Source organism: Thalassophryne amazonica, chromosome 1, assembly GCF_902500255.1.
Source record: "Thalassophryne amazonica chromosome 1, fThaAma1.1, whole genome shotgun sequence".
Lineage (NCBI taxonomy): Eukaryota > Metazoa > Chordata > Actinopteri > Batrachoidiformes > Batrachoididae > Thalassophryne > Thalassophryne amazonica.
Window position 1 is genome coordinate 91,904,241 of NC_047103.1, and position 27,539 is coordinate 91,931,779.

General features: G+C 41.6%; 1 protein-coding gene across 2 annotated transcripts in view; it reads left to right on the forward strand.

Moving 5' to 3' along the window:
* The window catches only part of LOC117512550 (glycogen debranching enzyme-like), a 279,336-nt gene that overhangs the window by 139,796 nt on the left and 112,001 nt on the right, over nt 1-27,539 (forward strand). For both annotated transcript variants that reach the window (XR_004561327.1, XM_034172666.1), the window contains exons 16-20: nt 4,304-4,454; nt 4,583-4,707; nt 11,920-12,032; nt 23,213-23,353; nt 24,414-24,544. Coding sequence is in view for 1 of the 2 variants with exons in the window: in XM_034172666.1 (XP_034028557.1) it covers nt 4,304-4,454; nt 4,583-4,707; nt 11,920-12,032; nt 23,213-23,353; nt 24,414-24,544 (661 nt within the window). In the remaining variant the exon portion in view is untranslated. The remainder of the gene's footprint in view (nt 1-4,303; nt 4,455-4,582; nt 4,708-11,919; nt 12,033-23,212; nt 23,354-24,413; nt 24,545-27,539) is intronic.

Consider the following 27,539-nt stretch of genomic DNA (forward strand, 5'->3'; position numbering starts at 1 on the left):
AAGAAAATGGCGATTTCTACCAAATTAATACCGAGCCTGTCATTAGCTTCCCAGCTTTGAAACTACACATCCTAGCCTAATTTGTCGTGTAGAGTTGGAATATGAAGTCAGCTTTAGTGTATCTGGTGTGTATCTGCCTTACACAAGGACCTGAAAATGGTAGAAATCCCAAAATTGCCAAAATCCCAAATGTCGTTCGTATATCTGCTTGCTCAAAAATCTCTCAAAGGTACTAGCTATCGTCTTAAAATTATTTTAACCATGATTTATGATGTGTTAGAGCATATCTATGAAGTGAGTCAGTTTGTTTGGTGCAAAATGTCAAGTTGTGAAAAAATATGCTAATATTTTGAAAACATGAAAATAGGCCATTTTCGGCACCCCAAAATGCAATGTGGGTATTTCAGCATCATATTCATATTTATATAACGTATTCTTACATATCTCAAGATGGTGTGTTCCAAAAATGGTGTTGAGTCAGAGCTTCCTTCTAATGATTTTGTCAACAATTGTACAGGTGAATGGGTATATATATTTTTTGCAGTATCTACAAAACAAATATGATTGTGTATCTTTATTAACATCCCTTAATTCAATCTCACACTTTCTAAATTGTCATTTGGTTTATGTGAAAGCTTAACATGATTTGGCCTATTTTCATGTTTTCAAAATATTAGCATATTTTTCACAACTCAACATTTTGCTCTAAACAGACTGATGCATATGATTTCACTTCATAGATATGCTCTAACACACCATATATCATGGTAAAAATAATGTTAAGGCCATAGCTGGTATCTTTGAGGGATTTTTGAGCAAGCAGATACGGACGACATGTAAAAGTTTGGAATTTCTGCCAATTTCAGAGCCTTATGGAAGGCAGATACACTAAAATGTAGGCTAGGATGTGTAGTTTCAAAGCTGGAATGCTAATGACAGGCTAATTATTAATGTCTATATATGGTAGAAATCACTGTTTTCTTAAAATGTGGAAAACCGACAAGAAAATATTGATTGGGCTGTAGCTGCAAACCTTTTCAAGACTTGGACCTAATATTTGGCATTTCACCATTGCTCTGCCATAGGAACAAATACATAGAAGACATTAGGCTAAAAATATCCCAGCATGCCTTAGCCCACCCACTACACCCTGCTATTAGGTGGGTGACATTCCTGAGGTAATTATCTAGAATTGCAGAATTTGATAGTATCTCACAAGGCATGCTGACAAAACCCGTAACATCTACAAAAACCACAACCTGCTTATTTGATCCTATAGCAACAAAACTGTTTAAGGACCTGTGGCCCACTCTTGGGCCCACGGTGCTGGAAATGATTAACCTCTGGATCTGTTCCTAAATGTTTCAAATCTGCAGTGATTAAACCATTACTTAAGAAATCTAATCTTGACCCTAGTGTATTGAAAAACTATCCGCCGATTTCAAATCTATCATTTTGCTCTCAAATTAAAGAAAAAGTGTTTTCACAGCAGCTCGTGTACCACCTTACTGAGAATAATCTTTTTGAGCCACTGCAGTCTGCTTCTAGAAAATATTCCACAGAGACAGCACTCACTAAAGTGGTGAATGATCTTCTGCTTGCAATGGATTTGGACACCACTATGGTTCTGGTGCTGTTGAATCTAAGTGCTGCTTTGATACTGTGGATCATCATATTCTACTCGATAGACTGGAGAATCATTTTGGGATTACTGGGCGTGCCCTTGCGTGGTTGACGTCATACTTGACCAGTCTGTATTTTATACAATAACTTTACCTCTAACCTTAGTGACATGAAATTGGGGGTTCCACAGAGGTCCGTCTTAGGCCCCCTGCTTTTCTCCCTTTATATAGCACCCCTTGGGCACATATTGCGGAGTTTTGGGATTACCTTTCACTGCTATACTGATGATACTCAGTCATACATGCCGATAACGCCTCTCTGACACACGGTCCATTAGTACTGGATCCTCCCACGGCTGCGATTTGGGATTGCCTTTCATTGCTATGCTGATGACACCCAATTGTACATGCCGATAACTGCTGGTAATCTCATCCAATAAAATCCTTAGAAGATTGCCTTGCATCAGTGAGAAAATGGATGTCTAGCAACTTCCTACTTTTAAGCTCTGATAAGACTGAAATGATGGTTCTTGGTCCAGTGAGACATCGGCATCAATTTGTCCAGCTAACGCTTAGCCTACACTTGAGTGTCATACATCACACTGACAAAGAGAGGAACTTTGGGGTAATTTTTGATCCTATGTTGTCCTTTGACTTCCACATTAGAGATGTTATGAGTGCTTTCTTCCACCTGTGAAATATAGCGAAGATTCATCCTATCTTGTCTATGCCTGATTCTGAGACCCTGATTCATGCGTTTGTCTCTTCTAGATTGGACTACTGAAATGTTCTATTTTCTGGTTTACCACAGTACAGCACTAGGGGTCTCCAGTTGGTTCAAAATGCTGCTGCCAGACTTTTGACATGAAGCAGAAAGTTTGACTACATTACACTCATTTTGGCATCTCTTCACTGGCTTCCTGTCCCTGTGAGATCAGATTTTAAGGTTCTGCTACTAGCCTATAAAATTGTTCACGGACTGGCACCTCCCTACATAGCTGATATAATTAAACACTATGTACTGGCCCGGGCTTTGCGTTCTCATGGTGCAGGACTACTTTGTGTCTCTAGGATGAATAAAAAGTCTGTGGGTCACAGAGCTTTCTCTTATCGTGCCCCTGTTCTGTGGAATGATTTCCCTGCGTCAGTAAAACAGATTCTGAAATGAAATAAATAAATAAATATTAAATTGCCAACTCAGGACTGAGGGGTGACCTGCAAATTTTTTTCAGAACTGGGTGATTTGACATGGAATGACCCAAATGTCTCTGCCGCAATGCACCAGTCAGGTCTGAGTTGCCATTGATTGGTGTTGAGTCAGAGCTCAACTCCTTAGTAAAAGGCACATGGGAGCCTGCCTGGAGTTTGCCAAAAGGCACCTGAAAGACTCTCAAACCAAGATATAGAGCCCTGCGTGGGACTAATTTCTCCATCCCACTCCCACTAAATTTCAGACTGTTGCTTCCCGCACCCGCAACGTGTGTTACACTGCCACCCGTTCTCGCAATGTGCCTGTCCAGTCCCGCCCACACCCACGAAATGCTGAGAATTTATGCATGTACAATAATAGAGATCCATTCATTTTGTGTTTCCTCCTGTCTCACGGGAGAAAATATGTCATTTAGGCTATTATTAGAGATTCATGTGGTTGGTTGTTTTGATTCCCTGGCCTGTATGTCTTTTGATGCACTGGTCAGGAATAATTCTACTGTTTGGTTGTTTTCATTTAGTTTCAAGACAGTTTCATATGATAGTTCAGCTACTGCATGCCCATATTTAGGTATGCAGTAATTTGCTGCGCTGTGTCCGTCTCTCTCTGTTCACGCCTGTTATGTCCGCTGCTCTTGTAAAATTATTTAAGATAAAAGTAGCGTGTGGGCACACATACTTTACACTATTCTCCTTTGGTGATTGAGTCATTGTGTCACTTCTGTTCCCGCAGTGTTTTTTAGCCCCCCTATTATCGCTCGCAGTGAAGTTCTGACCACCTGCTCCTGCCAGATTTGTGTTGGGTCCTGCGGGACTCAATCCCAAATGCAGTGATCTACCATGAGAAACAAAATTCTCTGGTCTGAGACAAAGTTTGAACTCTTTGGCGTCAATGCCAGGCGTTATGTTTGGAGGAAATCAGGAAATCAGGCACCGCTCATCACCGCTCAACACTGCTCGTCACCTATGTAGCTTTGTATCACAGGAACAGTTACTTAGGTAGACTAATATTAGAAGTGTCAATTCCATTGTGAGGGAATGTCAGCTATGACTTTTGGCTATGTGGTGTGTTTCTCTGTGTATGAGCCAACATGGAGGTGCCTCAGTTTTGAAGATGGCAGCAGCTGAAGTAAACCAAGTAGAGGCCCATATCTCACCTGGCTACTTTTGAGAATTGGAGATGGACTACTTATCTGTTTGGGTAGTTGTCAAGAAGGACCCAAGGGAGTTCCACAGTGTGGTAGAGGCAGCGATGCCACCTATTTCAGAAAATTTGATACGTTTCTTGAGTAGTCCCCAGAATCTAACCGACAATGAGTGAAAACATACAGTAGCCTCCCTGGTTGTGGTAAATGTTCCTGCAATGTTCTTAAAACTGCAGGATGTATTATCTCACTAGTTGCTGTGATAAACAATTTAAAAGTCCTGTCTATACTTAAAAAAAGTATGCTGTTCCTCTTTGAATATGGTAGGTGTATGTGGAGCAGTTGGGGAAGGATGTGGTTGCAGTGACCAGACACTGCTCCAGCAGCCACCAGTCTGTGGTAGCCGTGGTACGAAGGGCCTTCGAGAATCCGAAGGAGCACCATTCTCTAGATGATGTTCCACCTCTGTTCATACCAGGTGCTCATCATTCAATCAACTGCACAGTCCTGAACAAATCTGAACCCCATTTTAGGTCTAGTGCTTCGGAGTGTTTGTCATCACAGAAGTTGCTTTTCATTGAAAAGATCTTACTTGTCTTTCCACAGGGCAGATTGAGGAGCTGGTGTTGGAGGCTCAAACTATTTTAAGGAGCACAAAGTTCGACAGTAAAGATGAGCATTCTGCCAGTACCCTGCCACTGTACACTGTAGAGAGCAAAGAACACATACAGGTATGGACCGAAGATACTACTACGTAATGCCGGTGCTCAACAGCAGAGTCCAGAGGTATGGATATTTCAAAATCTAACAAAACAACGAAGATTAGTCAACTGGTAAACAGAGTGTCAGAGATTTTCCAATGCTGCTATCAGCACAAGAATGGAAACCAGGCTGAAGAGCATGGCTCAAATGCACATCAAAATCTGACAAAACAGTGCATGAATAACATTCTGAATACAGGGGATGAAGAGGTGACTGCTACCAAGTCTGATTATAACATGATTAGTTATGACAGGAAAGGGTAGGGGTGGTAGTCAATCGCCCTTGTTTCCAGTGCAAAATGTTCCTGGTTCAAAACCCACCCCTGCCCATTCTCCATGTAATGTGCAGTTTTGTTAGGAAGGTCATCTTGTGACAAATCAATGTGCAGATCCTCCTCAGATCTGCTGTGGCCACCCTAAGGGAGAAGCAGAAAGAACTTGCGTAGTAATGACAGGAAAGGGGGTGTGGTATGGAACAGGATTAACTGCAACAAAAAGGATGAAAGATTTCAGTGGATAGCAGAATAAAAACATGCAAATCTTTTACGCACCAATGACAGACCGCTCATACAGGGGGTCTCATCTTGACAATCAATAGCACAGATTATATTTGCTCTTGATACAGATTGTAATCTGAGCACAAATAGGGCAAAGGGCATAAAGAGGTTGCATATTTTCTCTTAATTATTCATGGGTGTGTTTTGGGAATAACATGAAATAAATCAATAAGTCATCTGTCTTTCCTTTTAAGAGCTAGAATGCACTCCTGTTCAGACAGCAGATGCAAATGAGATGTGGCAAGCACCCACCAAAGCTCCTTGAGGTGAAGCAGTGATTGAGCAAGGTGAAGTATGTATTTTTCCATCTATATTATAATAACCAAGTGGTCTCTGTGTGCAGTGAGCGTGTATGGCTTTGATCACGGTGAAACCAGGGAGAGCTGACATTTGCTGTTTGGTATGCTTATGTATTTTGAGTCAAGGATGGATGAACGCTACAAAAATGAAAAGTTGATAGGACAAATATTTTTGAGAAATTAGTGATTTTAGCTAACTAATAAACAATGGACAGTGTGCTGCAATGCACTATGGTAGTTCGGGGTTTTGGATTTTATATGTTGTGGTTCATGTTAGTTTTGACAGTGTTGTTAGTGTTAGTGATTTATTGTGGTTTTGTAGTTCAACTGGTTTAGTCAGTTTAGTTACGTGTTATGTTGCTGTTACCATGAGTGATTGAAATGTCATGCTCCTGGTACCAAAAGTGAAGAGTGTAGGCTTTTAATGTCTTCTGCCACAGTCTCTGTTTGTCAAATTAAAAGCTCTGTGTGTGTGCATGTGACTTTGATCACACACAAACTGGGGAGAGCTGACATTTTCTGTTTGGTATGTTTATATATTTTGGGTCAAGGATGAACGGTGCCAAAACGGAAAATTGATAGGTCTAATATTTTTCAAGAAGCCACATATATTAGCTGACGACACTGAACAATGGACATTGATATTTATATTTTGGACTCACACGCCAATCCAGCAGGGGGCAGTAAGTCATCTATATATTAAAAGCATGAGTGCGTGTGTGATTTTATTTAGTAAGTTCAATGTAAATAAAATAGATAGATGACACAAGAATGTTGAAAACATTTATTTCCATTGTGGTCCATTTAAAAATCAAATGACAAAATGGAAGTAAAAATAATAATAATAATAATGTATATGTGATAACAAGAACCTAAACAATTTATTAATACATTAAGACAGTAAATTAACATAAAAAACACGTAATTAACAGGAAATAACAGGGTTGAGTAGGGGGGCAAAGCTCTCGATTTACCGATCGATCTACGTTCCGATCCTCACCTATGGTCATGAGATTTGGCTCATGACCGAAAGAACAAGATCGCGAGTACAAGCGGCCGAGATGAGTTTCCTCCGCAGGGTGGCTGGGCACTCCCTTAGAGATAGGGTGAGGAGCTCGGTCACTCGGGAGGAGCTTGGAGTCGAGCCGCTGCTCCTCCACGTCGAAAGGAGTCAGTTGAGGTGGCTCGGGCATCTTTTCCGGATGCCCCCTGGATGCCTTGCTGGAGAGGTGGAGGCTGGAGGGACTACATCTCTCGGCTGGCTTGGGAACATCTTGGGGTTCCCCCCGGAGGAGCTGGGGGAGGTGTGTGTGGATCGGGAGGTCTGGGCGGCTTTGCTTGAGCTGCTGCCCCTGCGACCCGATTCTGGATAAAGCGGAAGAAAATGGATGGATGGATGGATGGATAACAGGTTGAGTTCTTCTAAAAATTGTTGAGGTCTAAGGTTCTACAAAAAATGTGGAATCACACACCATTCCAACTCATTATAGAAACTTTGCACAGTTTATTACCATCCTTGAACCATGTCAGCTACCTATTTAATAAATAATACCCAATCTAGAGCCTGAAGATCCCTATGGGCAATGTGCTAGTTACACTTTATTTTATTTAATGTTTATTTCAGTTCACCTTTCCTGTGTACGCAAGCAGTGTGTCTGTACACCGGGAACCCACTTATGTTTGAATATTGTGCCATATCAACACCAGATCTACTTTTTTTTTTTTTTGGTTCATGGGACAATCACTTTCTGCTTCCTCTCAATAACATTTCACTAGCATTACCCCATCCACAATTCATTATGAGATCAACAATCATATGGCCACACAAATGAATCCAATTCTATAGGCTTTTTTTTTTATTTCAGAACCATTTTTATTTTTTAATGTTTTTTCTCTATAATAATCGATTAATTCAACACACAGATGCTCACCTCAGGGGTTCCTGGTCTTGTACAGTTGGGGCGGAGAGACTGACAGACATGCTGCTTTGCCCAACGTGTCTGTACAGAATATGAGTCATTTTTTGAGCAGAACAAGAAGTTGATAAATGTTTAGCAGGAAGTTGCTAAATGTTTGCCTGCATTGATTATTTAAGTAAAACAACAGAGAAATGCATAATTCTAGAGTTTTCTTCAGAAATATGAGCTAACATGGGGAGAAAAGAGTTAGCTTATGGACAAAGTTAGGAACAGACAACAGGCTAACATTCCAGAACTTTCCATCCCAGGCCCACCTTGCCTCTGAAAGAACTTGGTGATATACGGTCAACCCTTCACTTGCTTTTAACCTTTTTTTCCCTTTTTTGTTTTTGTTTTGCTCTGTGAGCTCTCTGAGCTGTCCTTCCTCGCTGTCTGTGAAAGTTTTTGCAGCAGTCTGAGGGAGCAGGTGGACAGAACCATGTTAGGTGAAAATGGGGGGGGGCATTGAGAAATGTTTCCAGAACAAATAAACTTAATGTTACCAATACATTGTAAATAATAAAATACACTAGTGATTGTAAGTTTATAACTGAGTGTCATATTACAATTGTATTACGGGCCTCTCTGTGCCCCTAATCATGGGCCCCGAGAATCCTAACTTTTATTTTTCCCTTTTTGGTGTCCCTGGGTAGGAATAACACTTGCATTGTGCGTTAATTTTTGAATGAATGAATGAATGAATTTATCTGCCACACAGATGAGCAACAATAAAGACAAGAACAAAACATAAAAGGAACAATGTACAGAGAACTCGTGTGGCCAAAAGGGTGAAGGCAGAAGCAAGGCTTATAAGCAGGGGTGCACCTAACTGGTACTCATGGTGTTCGTGTGTGCTCAGCATCAGTGATGCACAGCAGAGGGAAACAATCTGTCATTGCTTTCCTCTTATGAAGCACTTCCCTTGTGTTTTCTGCTGCGCATCATTTATTTTTAGCACGCACATGCACCATGAGTACCAGTTATGTGCATGCCTACTATAAGCACCCTCCCCTTATCCCATTAAAAATAAAGTATGTATACATATATAAATATATACAAGATCTATTAGATAATAAACTGACCCTTTTATTTTTTTTTTAACTATATGGATTTGAATGACATGCGATTACACCAATCATGCTTGAACCCTCGTGCGCATGCATGAGTTTTTTCATGCGTGTCGGTGACGTCATTTCCCTGTGGGCAGGCCTTGAGTGAGATGTGGTCCCGCCCTCTCGGCTGAATTCCTTTGTTTCACACGCTGCTCGAGACGGCGCGCGTTGCTTTATCAACATATCCGAGTGGACACTATTCGAGAAATTAAGCTGGTTTTCGGTGAAAAGTTTAACGGCTGATGAGAGATTATGGGGTGTTTCTGTCGGTGTAAGGACTTCCCACAGAGCAGGACGTCGTGCAGCACTTCCAGGCGCCGTCGTCGGCCTGTTTCGACCTGAAAACATCCTAATTTAAGGCTTAATTCACCCAGGACGTCGTGAGAGAACAGAGAAGATTCAGAAGAGGCCGGCATGAGGACTTTATGCGGACATTCCACTGTTTAAGGACATTTTTTAATGAAAGACGTGCGTGCAAATTCGCAGAGTCGTTTCCATGACGAATCGGCAAATCTGTGTGCACCATGACAGGAAAAACACCTCCGTGTTGAAAACCATTTGTAAAATTCAGGTGGCTTTTGATGGCTTTCAACAAGTGAGTAACTGAGAAATTGTTTAACAGCTTGGGCATGTTCCAACTTGCCCGTTAAGGTTTCCAACGGAGGTGTTTTTCCTATCGCGACCCCCTGCGGTCGGGTCCGGCCCGACATGCGAGTTTGCCCGCACATTCTTTCATTACAAAATGTCCGTTAACAATGGAATGTCCAAATAAACTCCTCATGCCGACTTCTTCTGAAAGTTCTCTGTTCTCTGACGACTTCCTGGATCAACAGAGCCTGAAATGTGGAAGTTTTCAACTTGAAACGGTGAGACGCTGCCGCCTCGAAGCGCAGATCGCCGTCAGGCGCCGTGGGCCGTCCTTACGGCGACACTACCAGACCAAAATCTCTCATCAGCCGTTAAAATTTTTACCGAAAACCAGCTGAATTTATCGAATGGTGTCCACTCAGTTGTGCCTTACAGTTTTGAAAAAAATTTGATCAAACAAAGCAGCAGTTTCTGAGCCATTCCTAAACAATGAAAAAAATCGACAAGAGGGTGGGCCACTCCTCACTCAAAGACTGCCCACAGGCGAATGACGTAACCAACAGGCGTGAAAAAACTCTCGCATGCCCACGAGGGTTCAAGCATGTCTGATGTAATCACACGTGATTCAAATCCTTATGGTTTTTGAAAAAAAATAATAAGGTCGGATACTTTTCTAATAGACCTCGTATACTCATGACAACTATACAAAAAAGAAAAAGAAAGTGCATGAACAATTTAACTTAATCGATCACTGAAATTTCAAAATACAACCAAACAAGTAATAGTGAACAATGACAAAATGGTAAAACTAATCCTATAATGGGTAAATATGTTCTTTTTGTAGATCCTTTTAAAACCAACCAATGTACCAAGTATTTTAATATTATCAGGACAATTATTCCAAGTATTAACACCCCTGACAGAAACACAATGAGTTTTAACAGTAGTACGGATCTTCAGTTTCTCAAATAATAATGTTCCTCTCAAACTGTAGCTGGAATCCCTCATTTTAAACAGATTGAGGACATGTAGAGGCAAAAGCTTATTTTTGAATTCATACATAATCTGTATTTTAATATAATCAACCAAGTCCCAGAATTTAAAAATTTGCAGACAAGCAAATAACGGATTTGTTGGCAATATGTTTTTTTACTGATCATTCTTACAGCTTTCTTTTGCAAGAGAAAACTGGTTTAGTATGAGTTCTATATGTGTTTCGCTAAACCTCGGCACAATATGTAATATATGGAACAAGTAATGCATAATATAAAGTGGTTAATGCATGTTGGACGAGGAAGTCTGAGCTGCATGCAGAATTGCAATGGCTTTTGACATTTTAGTTTTAACATAGTTAATATGTGTTTTCCAGCTTTATCATCAATATAAACACCAAGAAATTTTGTATGTGTTACAAAATTTATTTTGCCAGTTGAAAGATGGGGCCTAATTTAATTATAACCCCAATTCCAATAAAGTTATACAATGATACAATGATTTGCAAATCCTCTTCAACTTATTGAATTGAATACACCACAAAGACAAGATATTTGATGTTCAAACTGATAAACTGTGTTGTTTTTGTGCAAATATTTTCTCATTTTGAAATGGATGCCTGCAACACATTTCAAAAAACTTGGGACGGGGCAACAAAAGACTGGGAAAGTTGATGAAAGAACATATAATTGGAAACAGGTGAGTGTCATGATTGGGTATAAAAGGAGCATCCCCAAAATCCTCAGCCATTGACAAGCAAAGATGGGGTGAGGATCACCACTTTTGAACAACTGCAAGAAAAATTAGCCCAACAGTTTAAGAACAATGTTTCTTAACATTCACCACCACCTTCTCTGTGCCCGAGCTCATTTGAAATGGACAGACGCAAAGTGGAGAAGTGTGCTGTGGTCTGATGAGTCCACATTTCAAATTGTTTTAGAAATCATGGACGATGTGTCCTCCGGACAAAAGAGGGAAGAAACCATCCAGATTATTACCAGCGCAAAGTTCAAAAACCAGCATCTGTGATGGTATGGGTGTGTTAGTGCCCATGGCATGGGTAACTTACACATCTGTGATGGCACCAACCTGTCGCCCATTGAAAATGTGTGGTGCATTATGAAGCGCAAAATACGACAATGGAGACCACAGACTGTTCAACAAATGAAGTCGTACATCAAGCAAGAATGGGATATAATTCCACCTACAAAGCTTCAACAATTAGTGTCGTCAGTTCCCAAATGCTGAGTGAGTGTTGTTAGAAAGAAAGGTGATGTAACACAGCGGTAAACATACCATTGTCCCAGCTTTTTTGAAACATGCTGCAGGCATCCATTTCAAAATGAGCAACTATTTGCACAAAAGCAATAAAGTTTATCAGTTTGAACATTAAATATGTTGTCTTTGTGGTGTATTCAATTGACTATAGGTTGAAGAGGATTTGCAAATCATTGTCTTCTGTTTTTAATTTACATTTTACACAACGTCCCAACTTCATTGGAATTGGGGTTGTATTTTATGTCTATTCATTTTACTCCTGTCATCTGTGTCACCAATGAATACCAGTTGTTTTTGGTGTATATCCTTGTATTTTATAGCCACTGAACAGTGTGACACTGTATTAAAACAAAAACTTGACCTGTTAAAATTTAGATATTTCAAAAATGTCTTGCAGGTAAATGAGAGTAAGCTGATTCATAAAGAAGACATGGTGTCCAAAAACAACAAAGACTTTGTGCAGAAGATCACATTTGGCAAGTTCACATCTGGCTGTATCGTCATCTTCAGGTGGGCAAATTTTGCCTTAAAATGAAGTCTTAACCCTCTGGGTTCCATGGACGCACCGCCGTGTGCGAGTGCACTTGTCAGCATATTTTTTATAAATAAATCAGTGATGGAACGTCATAGAGACTTCGTTCCACCACTTCCTGAAACTAAAAATTCTCATCTGTAAAAGGAATCTCTGTTCTTGTCAAGCTTTGACTCACAGCCAACCCCAGAGGCTGGAGAAGGTCACATGGACATGCCTCCTTTCTCCCTGTGAGAGGCTGCATTCTGACTGCTGTGTCTGTTTGTGGGAGATCCTCAATGAAACATGTCAGTAAATACTCATAAACTCAAAAAGGATGGTGCTGTCAGACTGAAAACATTTCTTGTTATTTAGTCTTACAGATGACAAAATAAACATAAAAAATAAAAATAAAAAATTGGAAAAACAAACATGGATGGATTATTTATTTCAGGATCGGTGCAGCAATAAAAAAGCAAACATTTTGTTCAAGGCGTCAATGGACATTTTTTGATATCAGTTTCCATCACTGTTGGACTTGAAACATCCAAAAAGGAATTAGTCAAAAACAGAAGACATGCAGCAGATATTCATTAATTTTCCATACCCACTTACTCTTATCAAGGTTTGCTGGGCATGGGGGGCTGGAGCCTATCCCAGTAGTCACAGGGTGAGAGGCAGGGTACATCCTGGACAGGATGCCAGTCTATTGCAGGGCCACATACAGTAAATATTCAATCTGTGACTATTAAGCCTAAACCAAAGGAGAGATGAGAAAGTTGTTGCTAATAGTCATATAACAAATTTTACTGGTATAATTGTATTTGTTTTATTATTACACTTTCTTTATATCATTGTTATTCTTAGTATAGCTTTTACACTTTGCAATGGATAAGCTATATAAACACTGTATTGTGCATTTCTGCCAGGAAGTATTCATCTTATGACACCCAGCACCGTTAGCCTGATAGCCTGCACAATTTCTAAGCGAGGATTCTGACTTTATCATTATTTCTACACATATTTTCTGACTCCAAGCATATAAGCTTGAAAGCTTTTTGGGTTTAAGCATTCTCATATGATATGTATTTGCGTACCGAGGTAGGATGTGGCCTACAGTGATTAATACTCTATATGAAGGTGTGCATAATTATTAAGCAGCTTCTTCACTCAGGCACTGTGGTAGATGGCTGCCTCTCCAGTAGCTCTCCATTTTTACCTCTTTTTTTTAGCTCTTTTTCCTCTGCTTTCTACACTTTTGCTCTTTTCACGAAGATGTTGTGTGCTTTATACATATCCCATGGATGTTCTTAACTTTTCAACGCTACCACTTATTCAAGAGAGGAACTGCTGGCTCTGAGAACAAAGGGACGCCCTGGGATATGACACCCCATCCCGGCAGAGTTGAAGAGGAGACCCAGGGGCTGCAATGCCGTGGCTAAGCTAAAGGCTAGGCTAACAGACAACTGGAGGCATCTGTTAGCCTAGCCAAGTCATCGATTTCCTCCGTGATCATGGGAAATGTGAATTCACTGCCGAACAAGATTGACGAGCTGTCCGCACTGAAAAACCACTGTATTTACCATGACAGCAGCTTGTTAATCTTTACAGAGACGTGGCTAACCCACCTTGTACCGGATGCTAATGTGGACCTGCTGGGATTCACTGCTGTGAGAGCCGATGGAAACAATAAAGCATATGGAAAAATTAAATGTGGAGGACTCATCATGTATGTTAACAACCAGTGGTGTAACCCAGGGCATATCTCCATAAAGCCAATCTTGCACTGCTAAAACCTTGAGCTGCTGCTGTTAGCCTGTGGCAATACTATCTACCGAGGGAGCTTAGTCACGTGATCACCATCTGTGTTTACCTCCACCTCAACTCCCTTGATCAGAACTGGTCACAGTCTTGTTCTTGACTTCCCAAAGTCAATGACCTGCTTCTTTGTCTTCAAGGTGTTGAGCTGTAGATGGTTTGTGTGGCACAAGGCAGCAAATTCCTTCACTAGGCTCCTGTCCTCCTCCTCTTTGTCATCCCTGATGCATCCAATAATGGCTGTGTCATCTGCAGAGGTGTCAAATCTGGCTTCTGAAAGTAAAAACCCTCCCATGCGTTGCTTCTACCTGTGCACCTAAAACAGGTGATCTCAATAATTAGCTCATCCACCTGCCTGAAGAGCTGAACTAATTACAATCAGCTGGTTTATTGAGAAGATGAAACAAATATGTGGCTGGACTTTTACTTTCTGAAGCTGGATTTGACACCTCTGGTCTGGTCTGGAGGTGTACAGGATGAAGAAAAAAGGGGCCAGTACTGTGCCCTGAGGTGCTCCAGTGTTGCTGATCATAGGGTCAGATGTGTCCCTCAGCCTGACATACTGTGGCCTGTCAATATGGTAGCTGGAGATCCAAGTTATCAGGCAGGGGTCCACTCGCATCCTGTTCAGTTCGTCCTGAAGCACAAGGGTTGGGATGGTGTTGAAAGTGCTCAAGTGTACAAAAAGAGAATCCTCACTGTGTCATTTACCTTATCCAGGTGCGAGTGGACTCGGTGTAGCAGGTAGAGGATGGCATCCTCCATACCACCACCTGCCCATATGCGAACTGCAGACAGTCCTGGGCGTGTTGCACCGGGAGCTTGAGGAAGCTGAGGAAGCGCCTGTCTTTTATTCACCACACCCAGGGATATGTGTGAAACTTAACACCATATTACAGTGCAGGCAGCAAGCGCTTTTTGGTTAATAATTGCTGGCCTTGAATAAAGGCCCGCCTCGTTTCGGTGCCGGGTATGAGCTGAGTTAAAAAAAATAAAGCCTGGGCTTTTAATTAAGTAAATATGATACCCACTTTACTCAAATCAGCGTGTGTCAGTGCTGAACTTCATTTTGCGACTGGGCACCTCCAGACTGCGCTGTCCAATACGTGCAAGGGGTTTTTAATGGAATTAAGTGTGATGGGATGGGAGGTTTTGGCCGATGTGAGAGAAAATCTGTTATACAAAATCTGGTATATACGGTGTTTATTACATGGAAAACCATACAAAAACATTGGGACTTGCTTTTGTCCGGTGAGTGTGAGTATCCGGTTTATACAATGTACAGAATGTTATAGTCTTTAGCGAAAGAGATTTGGCACATGTCTCTATCATGGTAGAGAGTAGAGTTGAGATGATCACAAATGCTACCAAAGGAAAAGGCAGGGACAGAGCCCAACCTCAGGCAGCAGACAGGTGGTGGTGGTAGGGTGGCGGAGGGGATGTCTTGTTGGTGATCTACAATCAAGAATATTTTAATATTTAATAATAATATTTTAACACCTTTTTAAGGACTGTTCCTATTGGTTGAAAGCTAATGGCTAATGGGGAACAACTGCTTTGTATAGAGATTAAATTAGTACTGGGTTGAAAAGATTGATTGCAGATTTTAAATTGATTAAAATGGTAAATGGACTGCATTTATATATATATATATATATATATATATATATATATATATATATATATATATATATATATTCCATCTGCGTCAGACGCTCAAAGCACTTTACAAATAATGCTCATATTCACCCCGATGTGAGGGTGCTGCCATACAAGGTACTCACGACACACTGGGAGAAACTAGGGGATTAATGACCTTGCCCAAGGGCCCTTAGTGATTTTCTGGTCAGGCTGGGATTTGAACGGAGGATCCTCTGGTCTCAAGCCCAACGCTTTAACCAGTAGACCATCGCCTCACCTGAGATTCTCATTTTAATTCCAAAAGATTGATTCATACATCTGATGATCGATTTTTTCAAAAGTATATATACGAGGTCTATTAGAAAAGTATCCGACCTTATTATTTTTTTCAAAAACCATATGGATTTGAATCACGTGTGATTACATCAGACATGCTTGAACCCTCATGGGCATGCAAGAGTTTTTTCACGCCTGTCGGTTACCTCATTCGCCTGTGGGCAGTCTTTGAGTGAGGAGTGGCCCACCCTCTCGTCGTTTTTTCATTGTTTAGGAATGGCTCAGAGACTGCTGCTTTGTTTGATCAAAATTTTTTCAAAACTGTAAGGCACAACTGAGTGGACACCATTCGATAAATTCAGCTGGTTTTTGGTAAAAATTTTAACGGCTGATGAGAGATTTTGGTCTGGTAGTGTCGCCGTAAGGACGGCCCACAGCGCCTGACGGCGATCTGCGCTTCGAGGCGGCAGCGTCTCGCCGTTTCAAGTTGAAAACGTCCACATTTCAGGCTCTGTTGATCCAGGAAGTCATCAGAGAACAGAGAACTTTCAGAAGAAGTCAGCATGAGGAGTTTATTCGGACATTCCATTGTTAACGGACATTTTGTAATGAAAGAACGTGCGGGCAGAGTCGCATGTCGGGCCTCATGCCGGCCTCTTCTGAATCTTCTTTGTTCTCTCACGACGTCCTGGGTGAATTAAGCCTTAAATTAGGATGTTTTCAGGTCGAAACAGGCCGACGACGGCGCCTGGAAGCGCTGCACGACGTCCTGCTCTGTGGGAAGTCCTTACAGCGACAGAAACACCCCATAATCTCTCATCAGCTGTTAAACTTTTCACCAAAAACCACCTTAGTTTCTCGAACAGTGTCCACTCGGATATTCCTCACAGGTCCAGAAAAAATGTTGATAAAGCAACGCGTGCCGTCTCGAGCAGCGTGTGAAACAAAGGAATTCAGCCGAGAGGGCGGGACCACATCTCACTCAAGGCCTGCCCACAGGGAAATGACGTCACCGACACGCGTGAAAAAACTCACGCATGCGCACGAGGGTTCAAGCATGATTGTTGTAATCGCACGTCATTCAAATCCATATAGTTAAAAAAAAAATAAAAGGGTTGGTTATTATCTAATAGACCTCGTGTATATATATATATATATATATATATATATATATATATATATATATACACTCAACAAAAATATAAACGCAACACTTTTGGTTTTGCTCCCATTTTGTATGAGATGAACTCAAAGTTCTAAATCTTTTTTCCACATACACAATATCACCATTTCTCTCAAATATTGTTCACAAACCAGTCTAAATCTGTGATAGTGAGCACTTCTCCTTTGCTGAGATAATCCATCCCATCTCACAGGTGTGCCATACCAAGATGCTGATTAGACACCATGATTAGTGCACAGGTGTGCCTTAGACTGCCCACAGTAAAGGCCACTCTGAAAGGTGCAGTTTTATCACACAGCACAATGCCACAGATGTCGCAAGATTTGAGGGAGCGTGCAATTGGCATGCTGACAGCAGGATGTCAACCAGAGCTGTTGCTCGTGTATTGAATGTTCATGTCTCTACCATAAGCCGTCTCCAAAGTCGTTTCAGAGAATTTGGCAGTACATCCAATCAGCCTCACAACCGCAGACCACGTGTAACCACACCAGCCCAGGACCTCCACATCCAGCATGTTCACCTCCAAGATCGTCGAGACCAGCCACTCGGACAGCTGCTGAAACAATCGGTTTGCAAAACCAAAGAATTTCTGCACAAACTGTCAGAAACCATCTCAGGGAAGCTCATCTGCATGCTCGTCGTCCTCATCGGGGTCTCGACCTGACTCCAGTTTGTCATCGTAACCGACTTGAGTGGGCAAATGCTCACATTCGCTGGCATTTGGCACGTTGGAGAGGTGTTTCTTCACGGATGATGTGAAGGAGATGTGTTGCACTGCATGAGGCAAATGGTGGTCACACCAGATACTGACTGGTATCCCCCCCAATAAAACAAAACTGCACCTTTCAGAGTGGCCTTTTATTGTGGGCAGTCTAAGGCACACCTGTGCACTAATCATGGTGTCTAATCAGCATCTTGATATGGCACACCTGTGAGGTGAGATGGATTATCTCAGCAAAGGAGAAGTGCTCACTATCACAGATTTAGACTGGTTTGTGAACAATATTTGAGGGAAATGGTGATACTGTGTATGTGGAAAAAGTTTTAGATCTTTGAGTTCATCTCATACAAAATGGGAGCAAAACCAAAAGTGTTGCGTTTATATATATATATATATACACACACACACACACACTTCTCTCCAGCATTATAACATTGGTTGTGCTTGGCATGTTTGCCTTTTCACGGGATCACCCTGGTGTTTGGAATTGCATTTATTTTTGTTTATCTCTGTCGTCCTCTGTGTCCAACTGTTTTGTTTGTATTTTTCACTGTGGTAACTTCAGGATCACTTGGTTTTGATTCCTTGTCCTCATGCCTCTGTGCTTCCTTCCACCTGTGTGGGTTAATAGGTTCACATCTTTTTTTTTTAATCAGCCCCATCCCTTGCTTCCTGCCAGATTGTAAGGTTTTGTCCTTCTCTCTAGCGCTTATTATTTCCCCATTGATTTTTCTTGTGACTAATTTGATATTGACTCAGACTTCCATTCCTGAATACGGAGTGCGCCTGCCATATTTGATCTGTTTGCTGAGATTTTCTTCATGAGATACTGACCTTTGTTGTTTGTTCTTTGGACTTGAGGAGCCAAATGCACTGTCAGCTGTGCCATTGAAGCCTGGAGCCCAACCTTTTTGTAAGCCAACTGTTTTCTAATAGCGACACCCAGTGGACTGATTGTGTACTGACTCAGCCCTCTTTTCAGAGAAAGAGAGCCTGCTGTTTCTGTAACTGTCCCGCATGAAAGAACTCCATCTGTTTTTGGGGGGCTGCAGTCGAAGACCTTTTTTTTTTTTTTTAACAAATTGTGAGCTATTTGCTGGATAGGGGTCTCCAGGTCCAGGAGTCTGACAACACTCCCCACCACATCCATAAATCTACAGGTTTTGCGAACAAGGTTCAAGAACTGAATATGAACCTGGGTGAAACCATGATGTCCTACAATGCTCAGCATAGGACATGGAAGTTGATGGTTGATGCTTTCTGGGATGACATTGCTGCCACTAAATGGGCAGTCAAATGCGTGCCTCCAGGAGATGACTACTGGCCAGACAGCAGCTCTGTTTCAAAGTACAACCCCAATTCCAATGAAGTTGGTACATTGTGTAAAATGTACATAAAAACAGAATACAATGATTTGCAAATCCTGTTCAACCTATATTCAGTTGAATACACCACAAAGACAAGATATTTAATGTTCAAACTGATAAACTTTATTGTTTTTGTGCAAATATTTGCTCATTTTGAAATGTATGCCTGCAACATGTTTCAAAAAAGCTGGGACAGTTGTATGTTTACCACTGTGTTACATCACCTTTGCTTCTAACAACATTCAATAAGCCTTTGGGAACTGAGGACACTAATTGTTGAAGCTTTGTAGGTGGAATTCTTTCCCATTCTTGCTTGATGTACGACTTCAGTTGTTCAACAGTCTGTGGTCTCTGTTGTATTTTACGCTTCATAATGCGCCACACATTTTCAATGGGCGACAGGCCTGGACTGCAGGCAGACCAATCTAGTACCCACACTCTTTTACTATGAAGCCACGCTGTTGTAACACGTGCAGAATGTGGCTTGGCATTGTCTTGCTGAAATAAGCAGGGACGTCCTTGAAAAAGACGTTGTTTGGATGGCATGTGTTGCTCCAAAACCTCGATGTACCTTTCAGAATTGCTGCTTCCATCGCAGATGTGTAAGTTGCCCATGCCATGGGCACTAACACATACCCATACCATCACAGATGCTGGCTTTTGAACTTTGCGCTGGTAACAATCTGGATGGTCTTTTTCCTCTTTTGTCTGGAGGACACAATATCCATGATTTCCAAAAACAATTTGAAATATGGACTCATCAGACCACAGCACACTTTTCCACTTTGCGTCTCTCCATTTCAAATGAGCTCAGACACAGAGAAGGCGGTGGTGTTTCTGGATGTTGTTCATGTATGCATAAAGTTGTGTTCTGACTTAGTTTGTGCAATTCCCTACTAAAAAGGATAAACCTTCTACATTGAATTTCAACTGGATTTCACTCAGTGAGCAGCCATAGAATTTGATTTCCCATTTATTACTTTTCCATGTTGAACAGGCAGTTAGGTGAAAAACCTCAAAAAGAGAACAAAAATACAAAATTACTTATTGTACATGAAAATAAACACATTACTCATAATATTAATATTCCTGTCTTTTAAATCAAAATATTTTTACGACAGTATTTTTAACCGATTTAGACAGATTTAATATATTCTTGAAGATCTCAACGATATTTTATAGTCAAAGATTTTTAGCATTTTAGCCACTAGTAAGATTTAATAATATTTGTTAGTGAAAGATTTCAGCTACTATTTATAAACCATATGAATTGTAGGATAACTTTGAACACATAACTTTCAGCAGAAGGTTAAAGGTTTAGCAGGTAAAGCAAAAGGTTTAAATACATTTTTACCCATGCTAAAGTTTTTAAGTACATTTTTATATTTATGTCTTTAGCCAAGGTAACATCACGTATTTTAGCCAAGAGATTTCAAAACAGTTCATTATTTGACTAAATTAATAAATCTAATATGTTTTAGCCAAACAGCATATTTTTCGCTTTGTTTTTAGCCAAGTAAATAGATTTATACTTTTAGTGAGAGATTTTAAACTACATTTTTAGCTAAATTAAAACTTGCTTGGTATACGTAAATGGTTTTACGTTTCTACAAACTACATTTTATTGGACTTTTACCATTTTATTCTAATTTTAGGCAAACAGACTCTGTAGCTTTTATGTAATGTAGCTTTTAACTACGTCTTGTTTTAACTGTAGCTTTTAACTATGTCTTGTTTTAACTGTAGCTTTTAACTACGCCTTGTTTTAACTGTAGCTTATAACTACACCTTGTTTTAACCCCAACTTGCACAAAGCACAACAAACCACATTAACAAACAATTCAATCAAACCACAGTCTTTTAGAGTCTGTGTTTCCAGAACGTCACTGATTGCACCACACTGCTCAGGTAAGTTTCACAGTCACAGGATAATATGGCGCTTACCGGTTGTCTTTCAAACGTTTGTAGAAAGGAATCGTCGCTGCACAGTCACGCTGGTTTTACAGATGAATTTGCTTGCGCTACGATCGCTACAAGCGCTGCGGCCCCAATACCCAACAGTGACAGGTCCATCATTTTAAACATACCGGGCACGCACAGATTGCTCAGCAGATTCGTTCCACCTGGCATCCCCCGCTGATGGAAAGGGAGGAGGGACTATCAAGCAGTTCGCCAGCACAGTATGGCTTTCGCTTTGCATGGTAGTGTTTTAACTTGCACTTGTAGATGCCGTCACGAACTGTGTTAACTGACAGTGGTTTTCTGAATTGTTCCTGAGCCCACGTGGTAAGATCCTTTACACAATGATGTTGGTTTTTAATGCAGTGCCACCTGAGGGATTGAAGGTCACGGGCATTCAATGTTGGTTTTCGGCCTTGCCGCTTATGTGTAGAAAGTTCTCCAGATTGTCTGAATCTTCTGAATATATTATGGACTGTAGATGATGGAATCCCTAAATTCCTTGCATTTGAATGCTGAGAAACATTGTTCTTAAATTGTTGGACTATTTTTCATGCAGTTGTTCACAAAGTGGTGAGCCTCACCCCATCTTTGCTTGTGAACGGCTGAGCCTTTTGGGGATGCTCCTTTTATACCCACTCATGACACTCACCTCTTTTCAATTATGTGTTCTTTCATCAACTTTCCCAGTTTTTTGTTGCCCCGTCCAAACTTTTTTGAAATGTGTTGCAGGCATCCATTTCAATAGGAGCAAATATTTGCACAAAAACAAGAGTTTATCAGTTTGCACATTAAATATCTTGTTTTTGTGATGTATTCAATTCAATATAGGTTGAAGAGGATTAGCAAATCATTGTATTCTGTTTTTATTTACATTTTTACACAATGTCCCAACTTCACTGGAAATGGGTTTGTAGTCACTGGGATGTCTAGCCTGTCTTTAAGGTGCAGTGCTAAATTAATATTGATGTTGTGAAACAAACTCAGAATGGAGATGCTGCACCATCATGTTCAGAGTTATTTAATGTGGTTCAGGCATCTTTTTAGGATATGATTGGATATGACCTTTTTAGGGGTTAGACGAGTGGAAGAATTTGGTCTTGAAATTACAATATATATCGCCCATCTGTACTGGGAAGGACAGATAGGCAGTCCCTCCTACTACTGCGGGGTCCCTCAGTGGTAGGTATGTATGTATCAGAAGATGAAAATAATTTTTGGACAATCTCAGTTATCCTACGGTCACTGTAGTGTGGCCCAGGAATGGTACACTGGATGGATGGATTTTAGAAGCACTCGTTATGTTTCATGTTATACAGCTGTATCATTTGGAATATATCAAACTGAATTAAGCAATTTGAGTTGAACTATGTGTTGGGTATTTTCTCCTCCAAACATTCTTAAAACCTTTAACAAGACAAACAGAGTCAAGAACCACCAGTGAGACGGAAAGTCAAATTTATCTCGCGAGGAGTGCAGTCAGGCTGTACACCAAAGCTACACTAAAGTCTGGCCTGCGCTCCTGCTCTTTTTATTGGAGAAGCCCTAACCACATCATAAAACTTGTCCTAAGGGTGGGGGGAATAACGCAAGACAAGTTTCTTCCCGTAACATAAACACATACGTCAATAAGTGCATCTGCGTGGAAAAACAGTTTCTTTAATCTTATCAATGGAGGTCAGCACATCCCGTTCGTCTGTTGCACTTATCATCTGTTCTGCATCTGCCTGGAGTGTCCTGTTCTTTATACTAAGCATCACATGTACAAGGCCATAAATTCACAACGGTCAAAACAACCTCCAGTTCTTTACTCCCAGTTCAGACTGACCCCAGCATGCTAAAACAAAGTTGAATAACAAGTACATTCTCAGGGTTACTTTTAAGACAGGTGCATAACAGCACAATAACAGAACAAAGACAAAGGTACAAATGTTTAACAGTGATAAAAAAAAAAAAATATATATATATATATATATATATATATATATATATATATATATATATATATATATATATATATATATATATATATATATATATATATATATAAAATCTTTAACACTATGACCAATATGTCAAATTTTAACATTCATTGAATTTATGAACTAAAACTCACTGATGGACTCAATCATGTAACTAGCTTATAGTTTAGGCCTTGTCATTGTCTGAATTTTCATGCAGCCATTTAAATCAGTTATTGTGTTTCCCTTGTAGGGTGAATCTGGAACCAACATCCCAGGAGCAAGTTGGGGCTCTAAGACACCACCTGGTACAATTTAGCCCTCAGTACCAAACTGGCAGCCTCAAAACAGCTGAAGACAGCACTTCCACTGTTCTCAGCATGCCATTAATGACGTATGTATGCAATAACAATAACTATAACACAGGATTTTTTGAAAGATTAGATAGAAGTTTATTAAGCCCTTGGGAAGACTCCCTCAGAAAAATTGAGGTTCTAGCAGCATTGGACAGTAGCACACAGAGTAAGATCCCACAGAGTATCAAAAGTATAAGTAAGAAAGAATTTGCCAAAAATAAATAGAAATATAAATACCAGAACTACCGGCTTACTGGTTACAACTGTTCCTCTCCTTCCCGCCCTCTGTCTTCCTGTTACTCCTCCTCCCCCCGAGTGAGGAGTAACAGTCTGATGGCCTGAGGGACAAAGGAGTTTTTAAGTCTGTTAGTCCTGCACTTGGGAAGGAGCAGCCTGTGGCTAAAGAGGCTCCTCTGGTTGCTGATGACATTGTGCAGAGGGTGACTGGCATCGTCCATAATGTCCAGCAGTTTGTCCAGTGTTCTCTTCACTGCCACCATCACCAGAGAGTCCAGCTTCATGCCAACCAGTCTGCCTGATCAGTTTGTCCAGCCTGGATGTGTCCATCTTGGATGTGGTGCTCCCCCCCACCCCCAGCACACCACAGTGTACAAGAGGATGATGGCTACTACAGACTGGTAGAATATCCACAGGAATTTCTTGCAGATGTTTAACGACCCCAACGTCCTCAGAAAGTACAACCTGCTCCGTTCCTTCCTGTACAGGTGGTTGGTGTGGGTTGTCTAGTCCAGCCACCACAGCCCAAGGTACTTGTAGGACTCCACGGCCTCCACCTCAAATCCCTTGATCAGAACTGGTCACGGTTTGGTCTTGACTTCCCAAAGTCAATGACCAGCTCCTTTGTCTTTGAGGTGTTGAGCTGTAGATGGTTTGTGTGACATCAAACAGCAAAGTCCCTCACTAAGAAGGCAAAGCCACTACATGCATTCTCTAGCTAGTAAGTGTAGAATGTTGCTGGTTCATAAATGAGGCTGTTGTTAAGCACCTTTGTGAAATAATGTATTCTGCTCATACATGTTCAGAGAATGGACACATTTATGCTCTCGCAACATAATGTCTTCCTGTTATGTTGTTCAGTATTATGTCTACACTGACTCTGGTCGACTTGAACATGCTGCTGTTTCGCTGTGATGCTGAGGAGAAAGAGGATGGGGGAGGATGCTACAACATTCCTTCATGGTTACCGCTCAACTATGCTGGCTTGCAGGGTACACACACTGTATATTAAAGCAACACAAGATCAACTTGTTTAGTGTCATAATTATTTTATATTACGTTGTAGTGATAAAAATAAATATCTCAAAATATTTAAAGAGACGAATACTTGCATAACCTTCAGTAATAACAGCAAAAACCACAGATTGTATTTATATGAGACAAACTTAACACTCAAATGGGGCATTTCCAAATGTCACCATGTGGCAGTACTTGATTATACAAATAATGAACGTTTATGAGTTCAATGGTACGAATATTTCACCGAATTAAATATTCGGTCCAATGAAAGAATGTAAATACATTCATTATTTGTTTTATATAATGGCTAACATAGATCCTTGTCCTCTGACATTTTATTAATTTATAAACAACAGAAAAGGGACTTACATTTTGGTGTTCCACTGCTGCTAAAGTCCAAATTGTGACGTGTAGTCCAGTGATGCTGTGCACTGACTTCAGACTTCCATTAAAAAAAAAAAAAAAAACGCTTGCCTCCGAGACCAGCAACTATGTGGAATAAAGACACACAGGGTGAGTGAATGTGCTCGTAATGCTGGAGCCTCAAAACAGTCACGCTTCATAAAAGGTTTAACACAGGTTGTTTCAGAGGTCAGGAAATAAAGTTCTCTTCTTAAGAAATGAAGTTCACTGTTCAGGAATTGTTCATAGTTCATAAATTGTATCCAAAGGACAGAGGTCAAGTGCTGCGTGTTGTAACGTCGTTCCAATTAAGTAGGACTTGGGTTCTCAATTGTTTGATATCAGAATTCATACAGTTCTTAGGAAGAGTTCTTGGAACAGTTCTTTATCATAGCACAGTCACAAACAGGAACGAGTGAGAACAGGATCTCACTGAGACAAGGAGGAACTTAACTGGCATGTAGTCGAGACGCGATCTGCGCCAAGAGACAAGGAGTTCCAAAGTGACGTTGCTGTGCAGGTCGTCAGAGCTGGATCCAGGTCTGCTTGGGAGCTGTACCGGAATCGTCTGGAACATCGGAAAAAGACAGTTTGCTCTAATACGGGAATTAGAGGGGAGGCCAGGTTACCTGAGCTTGTGCTGCAGGATGATTCAGCATCTTAATCGCACGGCTGGAAGACGCATTCAAGGTCACAGGGCAGCATTCGGATTTGATCCTCTTGGAGCCTGCCTGGATCATTGAAGGTGGCTCTGGAAGCTGACGAGGCAAAACAAGGCAACAGACAAACACGGCACACAAGTATCTGGCAATACATGAACAGAAAGTCAGGGTTTAAATAGTCTATCAATAATCAGTCACTCATCTGATCCAGGTGTGAAACAAAAATGAGGGCACCATCTAGTGGAGTAACTAACACATGACACTGGTAAAACAATCAGAGTTAAAACCAGTGTTGTGTGGGCCGCCAGAAGAGGAGGTACTGCTGGCCCACCACCAGAGGGTGCCCTGCCTGAAGTGCGGGCTTCAGGCACAAGAGGGCGCTGCCGCCTCACAGGAACAGCCGAGGTGACAGCTGTCACTCATCAACTATGACAGCTGTCACCGATCATCTGCACTTCACCCCGGATAAAAGCAGGATGACACCTCCACCACGTTGCCGAGATATCGTTCTTCTACGGAGGTAATACTCTCAGCCTGAATATTCCAATATTGATTCCAGTAGATACATTGTTGCAGCTGTCTCCCCGGAGGACCGGCGTGGGCCCCGACTGCTTCGCTCTGCTTTCCACCAGATAAGTGAATAGACAGACGCTGCACGAGTGTGTGTTAGAGGTGGAGGTGGAATTCCCACCGTTGTTGTTGCTGGGTGTACACACACCCACACTTGACCGTCTTTGCTCTTCGCCAGCAGTACCAGATCCGACACACGGAGATGGTGGCCACCTGAGGGACTCGGGACCTGGCGGCTCCAGTATCCTTCGGGTTCGGTGGCGGAGGAAATCGTGTGGTTCCGGTTCTTCTCTAGACGGACGTCTCCTATCGTCGAGCCTGCCCACACGACACCTTTATCCATTGTCTTTGTATTTATTCTATAATCTGCTGTGTGTGGTTGTGGCATTCACAACAGTAAAGTGTTCACATTTAACTCCTTCTATTGTCCGTTCATTTGCGCCCCCTGTTGTGGGTCCGTGTCACTACACTTTCACAAAAACCACACTCTGAGGGAAATCCCGACATTTCTCCCCATTAACGGGAGCCCCCTGGCGCCTTCCCCAGCTTATTCAGGTGATGCCAGTAGAACTTCTTTAGGAGTGAAGGGTCCCAGATAAAGTTCCTCTTCACCCAGGAGCTTATGATAAACTGACCGAGACCCCAGGGAATCACAGAAGCATTTCCCCTGCTGAGATGTGAATTGTGGTCCTCTGTCGGACATGATGTCTTGGGGAATGCCATGCAGCTGGAGGATGTGGTGAACCAGGAGGTCAGCACTCTCCTGGGCTGAAGGCAGTTTCTCCAGCGACACAAAAGTGAACAGCCTTAGAAAAACGGTCCACCTCAGTGAGGACCACAGTCTAGCCTAGGGAACCCAGGAGTCCAGTCAAAAAATCGAGTCCAATACGGGACCACAGACGGCCTGGAAGTGGAAGTGGTTGTAGCATACTGGCAGGGGGCCAGTGAAGGGACTTGCCCCAGGCACAGACTCTACAGGTTTGGACGAAACTTCATACATCAGATTGACAAGATGGCCACCAATAGCAGTGGTGGATGAAATCAACAGTCAAGTGGATACCAGGGTGGCATGCCAACTTGGAGGTGTGACAGAACTGAATAACGGCCGAACGAGCCTCAGGAGCACAAAGATGTGGCCAGGAGGTCCCCTGTCAGGATCAGGTTGGCGAGACAGGACATCTTGTACAGTTTTATCCACTTCCCAGGGCAGAGCCTCCACTACAGGGGACTGTGGAAGAATGGAGCCGTGACCTACTGGTGTATTTGAGGTCAGGGACGCAAACATTCAGGACAGAGCATCTGGGTTTCCATTTCTTTTGCCTGAACGGAATGT